The sequence below is a fragment of the Coenobita brevimanus genome, chromosome 16 (assembly GCF_032717465.1).
Source record: "Coenobita brevimanus isolate Jiangsu-jjx chromosome 16, ASM3271746v2, whole genome shotgun sequence".
NCBI classification, from domain to species: Eukaryota; Metazoa; Arthropoda; class Malacostraca; order Decapoda; family Coenobitidae; genus Coenobita; species Coenobita brevimanus.
Window position 1 is genome coordinate 9677049 of NC_136969.1, and position 19516 is coordinate 9696564.

At 40.0% G+C, this 19516-nt stretch overlaps 2 protein-coding genes across 2 annotated transcripts in view; both read right to left on the bottom strand.

The window, feature by feature from the left end:
• Positions 1–7646: 7646 nt before the first annotated feature.
• On the bottom strand, positions 7647–10130 carry LOC145390954 (uncharacterized). The gene is made up of 4 exons (XM_080265691.1): positions 10040–10130; positions 9004–9103; positions 8600–8729; positions 7647–7757 (listed from the first exon to the last, which is right to left on the bottom strand). The coding sequence occupies exons 1-4, from the start codon at positions 10128–10130 to the stop codon at positions 7647–7649; spliced, it is 432 nt and encodes a 143-aa protein (XP_080121817.1).
• Positions 10131–14187: 4057 nt separating this feature from the next.
• LOC145390955 (glutamate receptor ionotropic, delta-2-like) overlaps positions 14188–19516 on the bottom strand; it is a 40034-nt gene continuing 34705 nt past the window's right edge. The window contains exon 6 of the mRNA XM_080265692.1: positions 14188–14490. Within this exon, the coding sequence (XP_080121818.1) occupies positions 14188–14490 (303 nt within the window). The remainder of the gene's footprint in view (positions 14491–19516) is intronic.

Genomic DNA, 19516 nt, shown 5'->3' on the forward strand with positions numbered 1-19516 from the left:
ATTCATTAGACATACAACATGTCAAGGGGAAAGAAAATGTTATTGCAGATTGCTTATCTAGACTTTAGACAGATTGTTTTAGAGTAATAAGAAATTTCCTTTGTAAATTTCTTTTTCTTTGTGGGGAGGTGTTACATAGCCTATGATTTCATCATTCTTTACATAATTCTAACGTACAGTATGCTGCATGTTTGATCACGATTCGCCTCGTGGCTTCCATAGTGACCAGGCTTGCGTGTTCTACCTCACTTCCCCCTTCTCCCCCTTATAGTAGAGTAAGTCGTTCTTTCTGTTGTTCAGAGCAGGGGTGTCAACTCTTTGGCCCCTATGGCTTCATTTGCGCGTCCTTCTTACAAGTTGAATCAAGCTCTGCCGGCTCCTATATAATGAGCTCAGTCTCTGCATTAATTGCCACTTAGATCTACTCCTCATTTGGTTCACATCTCTGTCCTCCCCTGTATAGTGTATTATCTTTGTGAGTGCTCAGGAAGTTTCCAACCATCTAGCTGCTGTATAATTTGAGTATAAGTGTTGTTACCATTTTTCTTGTACTATATGGCCTAAGGTGTTAATTCATAGGCCTGGTAAGGTTATTGTGATTCATGTGGAGTTTTTGATGCCAGCCATTATTATTAATATTTTGTATCTGTAATAATATATCTTGCATTAACTGAGCATTATCCGGTTTTCTCATTTTATCAGGGCTGACATAGATAAATTTACTCTTGCTAATTTCGTGTTAATAGAGGCTATTGCAGTTAACGATATATTTAACCTGTTTTTTGCCATTACATTATCCTTATGAGTCCTGGATGTTTAGTTGTTAGTTTGAGCATTAAACTTTAACTTGTAATTTTACCTAACTCTTTTGTTTTGAACCTGGAACTTTGCGGGACAGTAGTAATTTTAGTATTCTCACTTGAAGTGTTCATTATCTCTCTCTGTTCCGTAACAATATATATATATATATATATATATATATATATATATATATATATATATATATATATATATATATATATATATATATATATATATATATATATATATATATATATATATATATATATAAGGTTTATATCCAAGGGATGGTTGGTGTTTATTGCTCACATAATGCCACTCAGGGATGAGTGAGGCTGGTCTCTCTCATCTTAAAAGTCAGGACCAACTTGCCTAGCCCCGGGCCCCTACGCTCCTCTTGGGGCAACGCAGGATTTGATGCTGGATGGATATATATATATATATATATATATATATATATATATATATATATAGAGAGAGAGAGAGAGAGAGAGAGAGAGAGAGAGAGAGAGAGAGAGAGAGAGAGAGAGAGTTATCTTCCTCTTCCAAGAAACGTATATCAATGCGTTTAATATAAAGATGAATTAGCATACAACATACTGTAGAATGATTTTGCTTTCTGACTTGGTCAGGATAGGGATTCACGAACTTATGATCAACTCCCTCTCCTAATTGGGATTTGCTTTTGTTACATAGGTTAAAAAATTTCCCTGCCTTCTGTTCCCTCTGGAAAAACAATTGTGAGAGCAAAATTCTGACCATTTATTTCTCTTCGAAGTACGTACGGATAAGGAAAGAAGAGTTTCGATTTATGTCTGATATTCCTCCGGCAAAACATATGTTTTGATTTACTAGAGGGAGTAGATTTACTGTGTCTAATTGATCAGGCTCCAGGGATGTTATGTTCGATGTTTGTTCGAAAAATAGGAATGGGAAATGTTTCCCCGAGCTAGAGCTTATTAAATCATATAGCCCTGCTAGGTGACAGGAGAGCGCTACCCCTCCCGGCATGGCAGTTACCAGGAGTGGCTTGAACTCACGACCACCAGGTCCCAAATCCGAAGCTGTACCACTGAGCCACACTGCCTCCGTCGAAAAACAGAAGAGTGTGGTTGTGGTGGACGCGTGCAACAGTGACCATAACATATTTGGCGGTGGTGGAGGTACAAAGTAGCAGTGGTCGTGACGTGAGGTGGTACGGAGGTGTTTAGTAGCTGTCGTGATGTGAGGTGGTACTGAGGTGTGCAGTGGTGGTCGTGAAGTGGCGTGGTGGTAACGGTGAGCAGTGGTGGTCGTCGTGTGTTTCGTTGGTGGTGGTATGATGTTGTACTGCTGGGTGGGGGTCACCTGCCTCCTGGTCCATGCCTGCCTATATCACATCACAGACACGTAGATTAAAGTATAGGGAAATAGCTAGGTAAAATATCTATCTATCTATCTATCTATCTATATACCTAGGCTGCTTCCCCCAAGGAAAGGGAGGTAGCCGAAACAGAACGACACACTCCCCATTTACTCATCCATTCATACACAATCATTCGAATCTTAGCCCCAAAGGGGAAAAGGGACAGATCCTCACCGCACCACACCGCACAAGGATCAACTGTGCAGTGCAATCAGTGACATCCGCAGCATTTATTCTGAACTTCACTTCTGCATCTATTCTTCCATCCACAGCAACATGTGACCCTAAATATCTAAAACATTCTACCTCCTCAAGCAACTCAACATTATAAACTATATTCATCCCCCTACCATATACCAACCTCGTACACTTCATCACTTTACTCTTATTCTCATATGCTCTCAATTTCTTCCTTTAACACACCCTTCCAAACTCCTCTACCAACTGTCTCAATCTCTCCTCTGAATCAGCCACCAGTGCAATATCATCTGGAAACAGCAGCTGCTTCAGATTCCACTCTCCACCATCACCATTCACGAGACTCAGACCTCCACCTAAAAAATATATATATATATATATATATATATATATATATATATATATATATATATATATATATATATATATATATAGATAGATAGATAGATAGATAGATAGATATAGATAGATAGATAGATTTTCTTTTCATTTCGTGGATCACTAAATATCATCAAATTATATTGCTTGTATTTGATTATTTCCGTATCTTGTTTGTGTTACAACAAAATAAGTGGAGCACAGAATTCCAACTAATTGTGCACTATTTGATTTTTCAAGGCACTGCAGCCCCCTGGAAACTATGCGCTTTTGAAGGTTTGCTCTTCTATAACTACACAGCTACTCGTAGTTAGAGTTTTAAATTTAATTGAGCTCTGAAGAGAAGCGAATATAAACTATGCAGCCTAACTTGCCGAGTTAGCATTTACTGATTCACTAAACATGATTTTCCCCATTCTTCTCGCTGTGTTACTTTTAGTATTATGTTTTGGATACAGTCAAACAGTTTTAAGCAGAAGAGAGAAGACACACTTAGATGAGGAGCAAATGTTGGTGCATATTGCGAGACAAACACTTTAGTACCTGTACTCAAAATAGTACTAATCAGGTTTGCTTTTCTTCACCCTCGTACTGTATTTGTTAGACACGACCAAATCATCAATGTGGAGCCGCCAAGCACTGGACATGTTAGCCATAGAGCGGTGTTCTCACATTTCTTTCCTTCTGCTGACAGATGGCTCTCCATGGGGGATCTCCATGACGTAGGTAAGTATATACAATAATACAGGTAAAAACTGCTCGGAGCTTCAACTGAATAGTCTGATACAGTTAAGTGGAAAACATAAAATAAGTTCGTACTTTACTGTGCAATACAGGTAATTCACATTTTCTGTTTTACAACTTTTGTTAGGCTGAATGAGCTACGTAAGTCGCAGTCTGCCCATAGTCAATCAAAACTGTTACGCTTGCAGCCAATATGTGTAATCTGTTGTTCCAATCATTGTTATTGTTGGTGAAATTTTATAGAACAGGAAATATTAATCATTAAATATTCTTCTTCAGGATATAGAACACTTACATGCTCCTTGAGGAATCGGAGTGTCTGAGGTGAAGAATAGTGAACAAAACACCAGCATTACATACGAACAGCTCTCACAGAGTATAGCCACTGCTCGACAGGTATTTAGCCACGGCATGTAGATTAAGGGAAAATGGACCCTGGAGACAATAATTTAAAGGTCTTTAAAAATATTTACACACAAAAACATACGACTAATTAGTATTATTCCCGTAGACGTCTTTCTCTTCCCTTCTGCCTGCTGTAGTCGGCAAGAAACACAGAAGAACATCATCAGTCTGAAGGAACTAGACATTAAACAATTTGGTTCATTATATATTCATATGAGTTAGCATTGTTTAACCGGAAGCATTCCTGGCCCACAACCGAGAGATCCCTCTTTCAGTTCTTGGACCACCGCAAGAACTTAGGGCAAGGACACACCGGTGACTTAAGCAAAAGCAACGATTGTACAGAATATTCGATGAGTGCAAATCGCAGTCAGAGGGAGTGTTTGGGTCCTTTCGTTGCCAGACGATTATTCATGTTGGCACCATTAGTTTCGTGATATATTCTTGTTGGCATTAGGTTCCTGATATTTATGTTGACACGATTAGTTTTATTATATTATTCGTGTCGTGTATATATATATATATATATATATATATATATATATATATATATATATATATATATATATATATATATATATATATAGATAGATAGATAGATAGATAGATAGATAGATAAATAGAAAGATTTTTTGTCAGCACCACTAGCTTTATGATATAATTAATGTTGGCACTATTAGTTTTGTAATATTATTCTTGTTAGCACTATTAGTTTCGTGATGCTTTGTGGTGCGTGGTGGTGGTGCTGGTGAGCGATGACCCAGACTTCCTCACAGCCTTCGCAGACTCCTTCCTCAAGAGTCACTTCCTACCGGTTCAGAAAACAAAGCTGCTCGTATTCACTCGCATCCCTCGCCTCCAACTCCAGATCCTTCCCCACCTTCACAGGTCTCTCTCACGAACCAATTCTCTTGTTGCTGTTGTGGACGATACCCTGCCAGTCTTCAGGTAACGAGTATATTACGTAAACAGTTGCCAACATAAATATTGATCCATTTTAGGAATCGAGGCTATAAACAATGAAATTTGAAATCTAGTGAAATGATCTGGGTCTTTCAAGCTTTTCACATTTTTATTTAACATATTCATAAATAACTGACCTTCTGATCCTACTGGTTCCAACCGTACAAAAACACAAAGTAAAAAGTCGATAATTCTGACTCAGAGAGCTGAGTCTCGGTTAAAAAGAGAAGGTGAGGTTTACAAGAGGAGAGGTGATGTTCAACAGAGAGAAAGTTAGAGGAAAGGCCACGAATGGTGCAGAAATGAAGAAGACGTGAGTCAGACAGTGGTTCCAGGCAACTCATAGAGTCGGCACCGGGAGAGGGGCGGATGGTGGGGGCATATGTGGTTCCCCCATCCCCCGTAAGTCTGGGGCAGGTCTGAGTTCGCCATTTTTCTTTCTTAATTTTGAAAAGAAAGTGTAGTGCGTACTGTACATGTAGTTTGGTGTTGACAGTTAGAGAAGCGTGTACTTGAGAGCATGTGGCCTACTCTCTGTGTTACTGAAACACTTAAAAAGTTCAGCAAAAGGGGATGGTCGGGAACAAGTCCTGAGGGCTGGTGAAACGTGAGCTCCAGCTCTCCCTTTCATCAGCTTTCCACCCACCTTGGGAGTACTGCCCTGCTCGACTGGTGGTACAGTGTATTCCTCCTTGACCACCTGATTGCGGTTCTTTAAGTAATTAGGATAATGATTCTCAGGTCAGCTCTGTATAGGAAGAGTTGCATTTATCTGAGCAGAGATCGAGTAGCTATCTAACGTTATTGAATTCCAGTCGATTTCTTCTTGGTTATTTAGCCATTATTTTTATCTATTTTTAATTTTGTGTGATCTTGTAGGTCGATAATGTTAGATGCAATGATGAACTCAGTGCTAAGTGGCAGAATCAACATGTCTACACAAATATGACATTTAAACATTATAAGTGTCATGATCAGCTAAAATATAAACTCTGTCCTCATGCTAACGCTTCATTAACATATCAGTGCAAAGAACTTTTTGGATCAGTCTTTTTAACTCTACTGAATTGGTCTTTGAAGTACTGGCTTAGCTGGACTACCCATGAAACTCAGATCTTCCCATGTGTTCATCAGATTAAGTACAAAAACAAGCTTAGTAAAGTGCATACATATGGGGGTGCTGGAAACATCCAAATTTATGCCAGTAATCCGAGGATGCAAGTATGCTTCGGAGGTTCATTTCAAACACATGTAAAGCTGTAGGGTGGATCACAATGGGTCAAAATGTGTTGACGGGGCCATTGATTACCTTGCGGTGCTTTTCCTTGATGGGTCTGCATGTGCGGTGTCTGTTCTCAACGTGGCCCTCCTGCTTCCATCGCCTGATCCACCTGCGGACAGTGATGACGCTCGACCCGGTTACCCTGGCAATGGCGCCGGCTGACAGTCCCCCCACCCACATCAACAAAGAGATGCTTCTCTCGGTCAGTGAGGTTGGCCATGAAGATCGGTGTGTTTTCATTGTCTGAAATTTAGTGATCTGTAAACACCAAAAACTAAAGTTTCTTCATTTATAGTTGTTGTCATAAGTTAACAAAAGATACGAATTAACTTCGCACGAAGATGTTTTGTGCGGTTAGAGAGGTTGGTTGTGGCGATCACTGTCTTTTCATGTTCGGTATCTGAAACTTATGCATAAGAGAATATAAAAAAGGTGGACGCTATATTCATCTACAGCTGTCAGTATACCTTGCTTGGTCAATGGGGGTACAACATGACAAACAAGAATATGTTACCTCTTGATTAATAAGAACACGGTACTATGTCACTAACAGCAACATGGTACAATATCACTCACAGCAACCCCGTACTCAGCCACCTACAGCAACACTGTTCTATATCACTTACATTAACACGGTACCATATCACTAATAACAACACTGCACCACATGACTAGCACGGTACCATAAGACTAACATCAACGCAGTGCCACATGACTCACTTTCATAGTGTAGGGGAAGGTGAGGCTGGAATGTGATCTCTAACAGCCTGGAACAACAGCTGAGCTCTGGGTGCTGACCGGCCTCCTTGGTCCCTTATTTAAACAGTGAACACCTTCCCCTCCCCTCTCAGTGCACCACCCAGTAAACACCCTCCCCCTCCCCTCTCACCACATCTGTCAATGAACACATCCCCTTCCCCTCTCACTATCCAGTGACAGTTTACATTCTCCAAGAGTTCAACTAGACAGATCAACTAAAACAAATAGATCAACTGAGTTACTGGGGACATGTCCACATATTTTCATGATGATCCTCCCATTAGTGTCCTATAATTCCCTGGAGAGACAGAGACAAGTGTAACTACATAGCCCTACCCACAATAGTAGAAGATACTATCATGCAGAATATAATGTTGCTGGACGTGTATACTTAGGTCACTAAGTTTACTCCATAGGCAGTGGATTATGAAAAAAAAAAAATCGAACCAACTTCTAAAATGTATTCATATACATCCTTACAGAAACTGTAATAGTGATAACCATGAGAATACACTGCAATGAGTGATACTGGAAGCAACTCTTATACTTTGCCATTTGTTTATTTCTATATATAATTCTAAATTATTTATTCATTCATTTAGTATGCACTGCTCTCCTTATCACACTTAAAGTGAAGTAAGTAATTCATGTGAAGAGCCTTGTGAGCAACGGTGATGTGTGAGGTCAGTGATGGTGATAGTGGTGTGTTTCTTAGGTGGCCACCTGTCCCTTCTGGCCCCACCTGGCTCCACCACACACCATCTCCATCACCAGCACCACCACAGCCACTGTGAATCCATACCCAAGCATCGAAAACATGCCCTGAAAATGGATAACGCGGGATGTAGGGCAGTAATTCTTCCATTAATGCACTAAACTAATAGTACCCCTTTTACATGCATAGTCAGTTCTTACGTCACACACACGTGTCTATAAAAGACCTATTAAAACAACTATTTATTTCGAACTGATCATGAGGCAACGGCAGGGATTGAATTATTTTCTGCTGTCCCATAATCTTGTATAGCCTTGACGTTTAATCTACTCTTACACTCAGACAATATCAGTATAGACTAGTTCTCGGAGGACGATGTGAAGATTCAAAAACTTTGTCCATAACTCGTGTACCTCACCATCACCCACCGACAACTGCCCTAACACTTCAACATAGGCTATTTCAATGTACCAGATATAAAGTCAAGTTCACTATGATCCCACAATATACCATAGGAAAATGGGGGGGGGGGGACAGTGTCAAAAGTACGGAGCTAGATTTGTAATTATAAGTGGCAGGTTTTACTGTGGTCTTTTATTTTTTTTCCGAAATACCCACATGCATAATTAAATGTGACAGTCCATATTTACCTAAGAGATATTAAAAGATGCTCATTACTCGATTACATACAACCTTCTTTTTCACCACTTAACTCCAATGAAGTATTTTATTTATTTATTTATTTTTTTTTTACCTTACTTTCGTACTAAAAGGGTTAATGAAAGCTACGTTCAGCCCCCTTATAAAAAACAAAAAAATCTCTCGTGAACCGAATATAACCGTTTGCGTGTAATGTAAAAAGGCAATATGAGACTGAGGGGGAGAAAAGGTACAGTGAGGTAAATCGATCCTATTTTCAGTTATGAAGGAAGTTACTATCATGGCTTACCCAAAGACTGGTGAGTGAGAGAATGGTGGTGACGGTGATGATCCTGGGTGGGTTCTTGCACATACTGGAGTTGTGTTCTGAGTACTTCACCCATTTATCGTACAGCCCTGATTCCACCAATGTGTAGGATCTAACCACAAGAAGAGACACATATGTGTCTGTATGTGAAGGATAACTCACTAAGAAAAATGAAAGGTGAAATACCGTTCTCTCGTCTGTTCTTCCAAGACATCTCAGGGTATGTATGTATGTATATATGTAAACCTATCATATACCCAAAAGACCTGTGAAACGCACCAGATTATATTTGTTTTGTTTTTATTTTTATTTTTAAAAAGAATTATACTGCAACAATTGTCAACTGTAGTAAATTATTGCTTATTTCACTAAACTGAGACACTTACAACTTATTTATCCTCGGTAAGAAGAGACTGTTCTTCTGAGTCACCATGGCCAGAGGGTTGGTTGCATAGACGCTTTGTGAAAGGTAAAAATCACAACTACCTGCAAAAAGAATTACTAGATATTATCAATACAAAAGCGTAGAAATACTATTAAAAATCTACTGAAGCGTTCCTTTTACACACTCACAAGATGCTTGTTATTTTGAAATGCCAGGCAGTGTTTTACATTTACCTAACAATCGTTTTTAGTCAATTACCACCTTGCCTCTTGTCGACAGTCGTATGTCCCCGAATTCTTCATTTTATTTATATCCTTCAGTGTCAGTGTCTTTCTTTGTAACCTGGCATTACTAATTACGAGTGGAAATTATATTAAGATGAGTTGGAACAGCTTGACATCTCTAGCCATATGCATATAGTTTATTTTAATAAGAGAGCCATTTAGACGTAAATGTTCTTATTTTCACCCTCTATATGGTCATTAATTAAGTAGTTTGTCAGGCATAGTAGTCCTAATAAGATTCAATTTATTATAACTGATGACAGATGACTGAGAAGGAGAGGGGAGTTCTCATAGCTCAACCTTGTGAATTATTCAATGCGTAGTAGGTATTTGCCTTATGATCCTCTCAGATTCAAAGGAACAAGTCTGTTAACATATATAACCTGACTTTTTTTACTCAGCAGAGGAAAATCTTAACAGAAGTTAGGTTTATATTACATGTTTAACGTGATATAACCAGTTCAGCAACAGCTTGTGTGTGTGTGTGTGTGTGTGTGTGTGTGTGTGTGTGTGTGTGTGTGTGTGTGTGTGTGTGTGTGTGTGTGTGTGTGTGTGTGCGCGTGTGTGCGCGCGCGCGTGCGCGTGCCTGCGTGCGTGCGTGCGTGTTCATGCTGTTTTATAATGACAGCAATTAAATATTAACATGTTGTTAGCTTGGTACTGCTACGATACAATGATACATTCTAAAATACAGATAATTGGAAATATATTAAACATACATAAATTCAGTAACTATAGCAATCATATTACAACCTGTGAGAGAAAAGCTTTTGGGCAACAAGTTGACGTAGTTGATATTGAGGTCAAAAATAACGTGAGTGGCAGCGCGCACGGCGGTCTGCATGCTGTTGGCTAACTGGAAGAACTTATTGTAGGCGACTCGTTTCGTCCCAATCAGTTTTCGAAGTTCATGGAGTGGACCTGACGTGGCAGTCTGAAACGAATAACTCAGTCAAAAATTTTCGACTTTGCGATGTAAGGTTATGGGATTTGGAAACACGAGTTTTTACTAATTTGAAAAAAACGGATGTGTAAATGTCTGGCAGAAAATTTTGGTTATCAAACATATGAAAATAGCCGATGACCCATGAGTTAATGAATGAAAATAGCATCAGGAACTTAATTACCTACCAAAATCATAGATCCTACTCATAAATTAATTCGGTGCTTTTTAGGGTTTGAGAAACTGTGCATACAAAAAAATGTTTTATAAAGACAGAAATTGCCTGAACCTTAGGGCAGCCTCTTATTATGATATGAATTTCATGAATAGTTTAACCGTCATTTTAGGCAAAAAGGTATAAGTATTAATTTTTGACGCCATAATTAACTAATAGCATATCAAAGCATCGCATTATAGACAGCCAATTAGATACTCTTAATTTTTTATTATCCTGAAGAAACAACCACTCACTTCAATATATTTAATGATCAAAGTGTTTGGAACAACAATTATCCCAACATCAGAGTTGTCAAGGACGTCCTCAAGTCTCTGATAGGGTTGGTCTATGTATCTGACTGCCAGAAGGGACATGAGGTTGCCGACGTAACTCTGTGTCAGCACCACCATCATCAGCATCCACACCCCTAGCATCACACGATCCCACCACCATCGACTCTTAGTTCTTTTTATATCTGGAAAGCAAAACTTAGTCAATCAAAAGATATGGATTACCAAAATTTTTGATGGCATGTTTCTGGGCGCTTTGGTGAAATAGAAGTTGATGTTACAATTAGGTGCCATTAGTGAGATGAATCTAAACATAGATACAAATATAACTAGATGCCGCATCGCCCATTCTTCAGTACAGCGCCGATATGTCTGCGTGGCCGCCATCTTGGAACGGTCCAGCGTGTAGTAGTGACGCTTGTTTTAGAGTGAATTCAGACTGTGAAAATGAATATAACTTTGCCAATTCTTGCCAGATTTTGTTAAACTTAGGCTTAAAGAAGAGAAAATTATATAACGATAGTATATAATCGGATTTTCACAATAATGGCTATATCATAGCCGTATAGCTAGTGTTTAGACTACCAAATAGATCTAAGCCTCTGTAGGGCTATTATTTCTGTCATAAAAGAATAACTGAAGAATTATGTTCTGCACTTGACCTTGCGTATAGTCCATGTCTTATTAACTTTAAAACTTAAAACCATTAGGACCTAGCTGGTAACTGATGAAAATTAATTTTCACACATGTAGAGTTTACCTTATATCACTTAGGTAAACTCTCACAGGTATACAAGAAACCATTTGGCTTGTGACTCAGTGTTAGAGCCACCCGTACACAGAAGGGAGAGGAAAGAAAGAAGGAAAGAAAGACAAGAGGAAGAACGAAAAATGGAAAGAGGGCTTACAAGTCACAGGTAATAAAAAAATACATTTTAAGCTGTTTCACTGTTACAATGCGCAAAGAAAAAAAAAATTACACATGAATAGAAAATACAAAACATAAAGGAAAAAAATACACATATACTTACACATCAATAGATAATATAATGCAAAATGCAAAAAAATTACACATAGAATTACACATCAATAGAAAATACAGTGCATAAGGCAAAATAATTACACAGAATTACACCAATAGGAAATACAAAGCATAAGGCAAAATATTTACACATTGGATTACACATCAACAGAAAAAACAATGCATAAGGATCTCCAGGAAATCTATTTAGATAAAAGGCATGAATAATTTCCATTATTTTAAGTTTAACTGCATACAATTTATTATCTACAGTTTTTGCGGTAGGTGGAGACGCTCACCATCCACTCACTCGATGTAGTGCTGCTCTCAGGTGTCTGCCCTTTCCTTCCCTCCATCCTTCTTTCTTTCCATCCTCTTCTGTCTTTCTTTCCTTCATTGTTTCCTTGTTCTTCTGCCTACGGGTGACTTTACACTCTCTGTTCTGTCTTTTTTTCCGTCATTCTTTCCTCTTCCTTGTGCCTGTGGGTGACTCTACACTGAGTGACATGCCAAATGGTTACCTGTACGCCAGGAATCCTTTTACTGCGCTGGGTGGTAACCATATAACCATATTTTGGCGCCTGGTGGTTTAGTGGGTAATTGTTGCGCTCCAATCGGATTAAGCCGGTGAAGGTTTATATCCAAGGGTAGTTGGGGTTCGTTGCTCATGTAATGCCACTCAGGGATGAGTGAGGCTGGTCACTCTCGTCTTAAATGTCAGGACCAACTGCCTAGCCCCGGGCTCCTACGCTCCTCATGGGGCAATGTAGGATTGGATGATGGATGGATTTTTTTTTTTTTTGTAGTAAAAGTATTACTCTGTGGGAATCTAATTCTATCTATCTATCTATCTATTGCCAGACGCCTCAATCCCGTTTGGGGTGGCCACAAACAAATCGCCTCCAAGTCGCCCTGTCCCCCGCCATTTCACTGCCCTGCTCCCAACTCACACCCCCCTCTCTCATATACCTCTCCACCCCATCCCTCCATCTCATCCTCGGCCTCCCCCTCCCTCTTCCCCCCTCCACCTCACTCACATACACTCTCTTCGTCAGTCTTTCACCCTCCATCCTCTCCACATGGCCAAACCACCTCAGTGTGTTCCTCATAACGCTTCCTATCACATCCACATCCACACCACAATGCTCCTTTATATCCTCATTCGTCAGCCTGTCTCTCCACGTGACTCCACAGGCTCCTCTTAAATAACTCATTTCCACTGCTCTCACTCTTGACTTGTGTCCTTCCAACAATGTCCAAGCTTCACTTCCGTACGTTAGAGTTGGTATCACAATACTGTCATGTAGTAACTTTTTCACTTCCATGCTCACTTCCCTGTTTCTTATCACTGCTTTCAAGGAACCAGCAACCTTTCTTCCCTGCTGTACCCTTTCAAGCACTTCACCCTCCAAACCTCCATCCTTACTCATCACACTACCCAAATACTTAAACGTACTCATGGGGGTAAATTTTTACAAATTGACAATACTTAACCTAACCTAACCTAACCTAACCTGCTGCAGCGGAATGCTTACCTTAGAGTTAGGTATCATACTATCCGTTTATGGTGGTAATATCCCTGAACCACATATTGGCAACTTGTAAAATAATACCTTCATGGGGATAAATGAAACAGAATCATTGTGCTTGGCCTTAAATACATATTATAATATTAATAAGGACACTGTGACAGCTGAACAACAATATATTCTGACAATGTATTCGGTCATTTCTTGGAATGGACAGCCTCCATTGCCTTTCAAATGCTTATGCTGTTTCTTTTTTTTTTTCAGTCTTCCATGATACTTTACACAGACGAAAATCAAGAAGGCAAATAATATTGCATCAGTTTTAAGATTATAAAGTAATAATTTCACATGCCACTGGCCGTGGGACAGCAGACACATGGACATTATTGACATTGTCATCAGTGATGCAGTCATGCCGACGTCAAATTATCACACAAAAACTAGTCTTTAAAGCAACTTGCTTGTGGAAAGTTATTCCCTGTTGTCTTGTTTCTATATTTCGACGATTTTTACACCCAAAAGCAGCACAGTGTTGCGACATTTCTAGGTAAACAGTGGTAAACTTTGCCCAATGGCTGGAACACAACATAGCCTGCCTCGACCGCTCCAAGATGGCGGTCGCATAGTCGTATCTAAAGTAGTGTCATCCGGCATCTAGGTATATTTATATCTATGAATTTAAGTATCATCTAACACAAGACAGTGGTTGAGCATCATGAAAGTATGTGGGCGAAACAAATGGCTCTTTTGGTATTGTCACAGAGAAAAATTTACTAGTTCGGAAGCTAATAAGCCTGGATGCTGCCTACATTAACTCAGCCGTTCACACATAATCTGATCTCTCAGAGTCCCTCCAAAGTTTGTCTAAAATTACTCAGTGGCAACTGCAACATGGCAAACACTAGTTACCTTCTTGGAAAAGAACTCGCACACAGTTGAAAGTGTTGGTATCTTTCATGCTTGGGATATGAATGGGAAGGCAGAAAGGCAGAAGCAGCATCACAATGCATACTGCCAACAGTGCTGTCATCACAGCCACCCAAACCTTTGGTGTAAAAGGCAGCAGGAAGCCCCACGGGTCCACCTCAGGTCTACCACGGTTAGCGAGAATTAGATACTTTCCTATAAACACAAATGGAGAGAAGTCTGTCCACTGGCTTCTGGTTATATCCATGAAAACTGGTCCCGGAGTAAACTCCACTTCCTGAAATGTGTTTTTGTAAAGTATAATGATGAACTGTAAATAATGTAGGTCGGGATATATTTTAAAAAAGATTAACCTTTACCACAATATAAATACTATGATAAATAATTCGTGAGAAGGCTCACAAGTCGTTTTCATAACTCAACATATTTATTGTATTGATCACGACTTATTTCAAGAGTAGCAGTTCCCAAACTAAATATTTGAAACGGAAGCTAACAAAAAAAAAAAAAATGGTTGTTGGGATGATGTATTTCCGATCATGAGGATCAAATTTTATGAGGGAAAATATAACTACTGTACAATGCTAAAAGCTGTGGGAGGATAATTAAACTTCTAATATACTATAGCAGCAGCCGTGTGTGTGTGTGTGTGTGTGTGTGTGTGTGTGTGTGTGTGTGTGTGTGGCAGCCGAACCTAAACATTCAACTCGTACCAAAATTGGCACAAAAAAAAATTCGCTGATGTGATATAACTTGGTCCCATCATGATTCAAAAACTTTTACTATATTTAACCCATAAGCTTCGAAACACACATATCTGGACATTACTGAGTACATGCGATACACCCACATCTGGCCCGGACCTACTTCCGAAAGTGGGACAGATTGTTGGTCACAGTGGCATATGTCAACCCCTTCTCACCGTCTCCCGGGTCAGTCACCTGCCAGTCGCGATGAACGGTGAATGTTGCGAGTAGCCACGGGAGTATTCTAACTCCAACCATACTGTTCCAATACATGTTATATTCTATGTTATATTGTTATGACTAGGAGAGTCTGAGTCAATAAAAAAATAAATATACTAATTAAAAATTATATATATATATATATATATATATATATATATATATATATATATATATATATATATATATATATATATATATATATAAAACCCTTACCATCACATGCCCTGTGGAAATGGCCTTGACCTCCCCGAGCCTCATCCCATCTCCCACCGGTGTTCTCTCTCTCTCTCTCGTTTTTAGTCTCACCAATGGTGTTGAAATATTATATTTCCTTATTTTTCAAGGTACACATCAGCCACTTTCTCAGTACACCCCTTTTTTCCCCTATGGTTTGGATATCCATATCCACATATTTTTCTTTACATATATATATATATATATATATATATATATATATATATATATATATATATATATATATATATATATATATATATATATACAGTATAGAGTGGAGTCTCTTCTATTCGAAAATCCAGGGACTTTCAAAGTTTCGTTTAATCGATTTTTTCGGATATAAGGTATTGTAATAATATGTAGGATACAAGGGAACAGTACTGTACTCATCCATCACCCATTTCTGGCGATGTGTAGCCCACCACCACCACCACCAGCACCCCTAAAGCCACTCAACCATCACCAAAACACTTAATACACTGTAGTAACTACACTCAACCCCCTGCTATCGCGCGTTCAGCTATCGCGGTTATCTGCTATCATGCACACATAAAATGCACAACCATACATGTTATCACTCACCCCAAGACCGCTATCACGCATCGAGTTTGAATTGCCTGGGTTGTGAACACCGCATCGGATTGGTGCGACTCATCCTCCTATGTCACAGAGCATCCCCGCTGGTGATTGGCTGATGCTCCCCAACCGCCCTGCCACTTCAGTTAATGCGTGTTAGCTCTCCTCCAACAGTGAAAGAGGAATTCCTTACACTTTTTTTTGTGGCTGACAGACCGCACAAAAAACCACCCACCATCGCCGAGCGGAAGCTGGCGGGAAGCTCAAGGGAGGTAAAGCCACGAATAAACCTGACATATGCCCAGAAACTAGAAATCTGCAAGCTTATTGATGGTGGTGAGACAAAGAGAGGAGTAGCAAAAAAGTTTGGAGTGAATGAGTCTACTGTGAGAGGTATTTATTTAAAGAATGAATATATTGAGAAACACATGAAACTTGCTCCTTCAGCTGCTGCCTCAGATGCAAGATGTTCAAACATAGTGCTCCTGAAGACAGAACAGTTATTAAGTCGATATCTAGAGAGACAGGCAAGGCGAAACTTAGCTGTGGACACTAAAGAAATCATGGAGACAGCCAAAGAGATCTATCAAGGTGTGGCTGAGAAACTTCGAATTGAAACCCCACCAGTGTTTCTCGCTTCAAAGGGGTGGGTGGATAGGTTTTTGACGAGGCATAAAGTGACAAATGTTAAAATAAGTGGTGAGGCTGCAAGTGGTGACAAAGATTGCTGCGCGTATGTACCTGGAATCACTCAGGAAAATCATTGAAGCTGGCCAATATACCCCCAGTCAAATCTTCAATATGGATGAGAAATTTTTATTGGAAAGCAATGCCCCGTCGCACGTTCATAACTTCCAAGCCTGCTAGAGTGCATGGGAAGAAGGAAATAAAAGAGAGATTTACCCTTTTATTTGCAATGAATGCATCTGGTACCTGCCGCCTCAAGCCTACAGTTGTCCACCGAGCAAAAAAACCAAGAGCTTACACTGGATATAACATTAAAAATCTTAATGTGCACTGGTTGTCGTCTAAGAAAGGATACGTGTCGGCCAAACTATCCCTCGACTGGTTTAAAGAATGTTTTCTCAGCGATGTTGAGGAGTTTTGCAAGACCAACAATATTAGATTCAACATATTGCTCTTATTAGACAATGCACCTGGCCATTCACCTCTTCTGAGGTCAGAAAACCCGAATGTGAGTGTGGAGTTCCTGCCGCCCAACACTACCTCTCTCATTCAGCCTCTAGATCAAGAGGTTATCTCTGTGGTGAAGTGCATATTCTAGGCAACAATTTCGATTGATGCGGCAGGCTACTAAGGACACCTCATTCATACAAAATCTGGTTGACAGTGAGGGAGATGAGGCTGAGGCCACAGCTGCAGACACCGAATCAGAACAAAAGGTGTTAAAATATTGGAAGAGCTTTACGACAAAGCAGACGATTGATTTGGTGGTCGAATGTTGGGATAACATTACCCCAACAACAATAAATCACGCATGGCATAACATCATGGAGGATTTATCTGAGGACAGGCAGGTTAAGGTACCAGGCGAGCCCCAGTCAGTGGAGGCAGAGCTGGAGGCTGCAGCTGAGGAGGCGAGAGGTATTGCTGGCTGTGGGTTTGAGGGCACAACTGGCGACGAGATACGAGATATGTTACGACCAGCACCAGTTACTGCTGAAGATATTCTACTAGAAGATGCTCAGGAAGCTGAGGATAGCCTAGGAGAAGAGGTGGATGCAGGAATGTTAAGGAGGGGCTGAGTATGAAGGACATTAAGACTTTGATTGAGTTGAGTGGCCAGATACGTCACATTCTAGAGCAAGATACCCCTATCAACAGCGAACAGCGTACATCCTACATTAATAAAGCCCTTGAAGGTTATGAGGACAAGTACCATGCCTACATGAATGCCGTACACCAGCGTCGAATCACAGATTATTTTCGTCAGCACCCAGTCCCTGAACCTACACCTGAACCGGCCCCTCAACCTCAGCCCACGCCTGGCCAGGAACCACAGCCAGGCCCTTCCAGCCAAGAGGCAGACTACGAGGGCTTTGACTATGATGCTTTCTTGGACAACCTGGACCAGAGGAGAAAAAATATTTTGAGGAGAGAGAGTCAGACGTGTGAGGGCGCTGGCGGCAACTAAGCCACTCCCAAGCCTTGGAACCCTTCAAACCACCCAAGCCTTCCTTAACCCGCCCCATCCCAACCACTTTTCCACCACTGACTCCACCCAATCCCGACCATTTTTGGATTTTTTTTTTTTTTTAGCTCAAACCTTCGCTTTTGGTGAAAAACATCGAAAATTCATAGAAAAATCGCTCACCTGAGGTTTAAAATACTCAATCCAGGTACCAGTACCTCCTTACCTGACAGGGTTATCTAACAGCCTGGCACCAAAGAAAACGAGTTCTATGGGAGGGTAACTATTTCACACCATTCATGAACGGTATTTATTTATTTACTTGGTACGAATTTATATGTAGTATGAGAGTATATTCGTTTTCAAACAGTAATATAGGCATTATAAGCATTGTTTCACTCACTAACTCATCACCATACCTGACCTTTTTTTGCGACATTACCTGATCATCATTTCTGACTGTTTCTTCCTCTAATGCTATGTAAAGTTTGTCCTTCACATTGTCATCGATTCAGGAATCACTCTGACCCTGAATTTCGTACCGTGGCATGACATGGCTTTACTGGCCAGGTCACTGATAACAGGTGATTTGCTGAGACAAGGGCGTGCAGGGGGGGGGGAGGTCATGCTGGGTAAGGCATTGTCCCTGCCTGGCATCTAGTAGAGAAAGGTGTCCCGTGTATACGTACCAAAAATCACTCGCGAAAATTGAAAATTGTGCAAATTAGGGACCTTGCAATTGATTCGCGTTTATGTACATTGACAGGATTGGCAGTGACAAAACGTGTGGATGTTAATTCACGTCAACGGGAAGCCGCGGGTTAATCCTTAAAAAAGTAAGTTTGATGGCCTTTTATCCTGTTTATTTTTTCATTATAATGTTATTATTAATATAATAATGCTCTATTTCATGTCGGAGGAGAGATTGGCTGGAAATCGTAGGCATAAAGTGGTTAAAAGTTAGAAAAATGGGCCACCGAAAAATCAATTAGACATTTTCCCATTGATTCTTCAGTTTAGCTATCGCAAATTCAGCTATAACGCGCGTTTCCTGTAACCAATTAGGCGCGATAGCACGGGGTTGAGTGTATGTATGTTACTGGCCTATTGTAACTGTAAAGAAACTGTAAACTTAAATAAATCTTCACTCAAATAAACTTTAATAAACCTTCACCAAAACAATGACGTAATTCACAAAGCATTTCGAACAAAAACAGTCTTAAACCTAATTGTCTTTTCATTATTTCTGTTTCATTATTCAATCATTTCCACATCATCCACATCACCTCCCACATCATCCAAATCTTCCGAGATGGTGGATGCAGGTGACGGAGTGAGCAACTCGCTAGCAAGGGATATGCTGGGTGGCG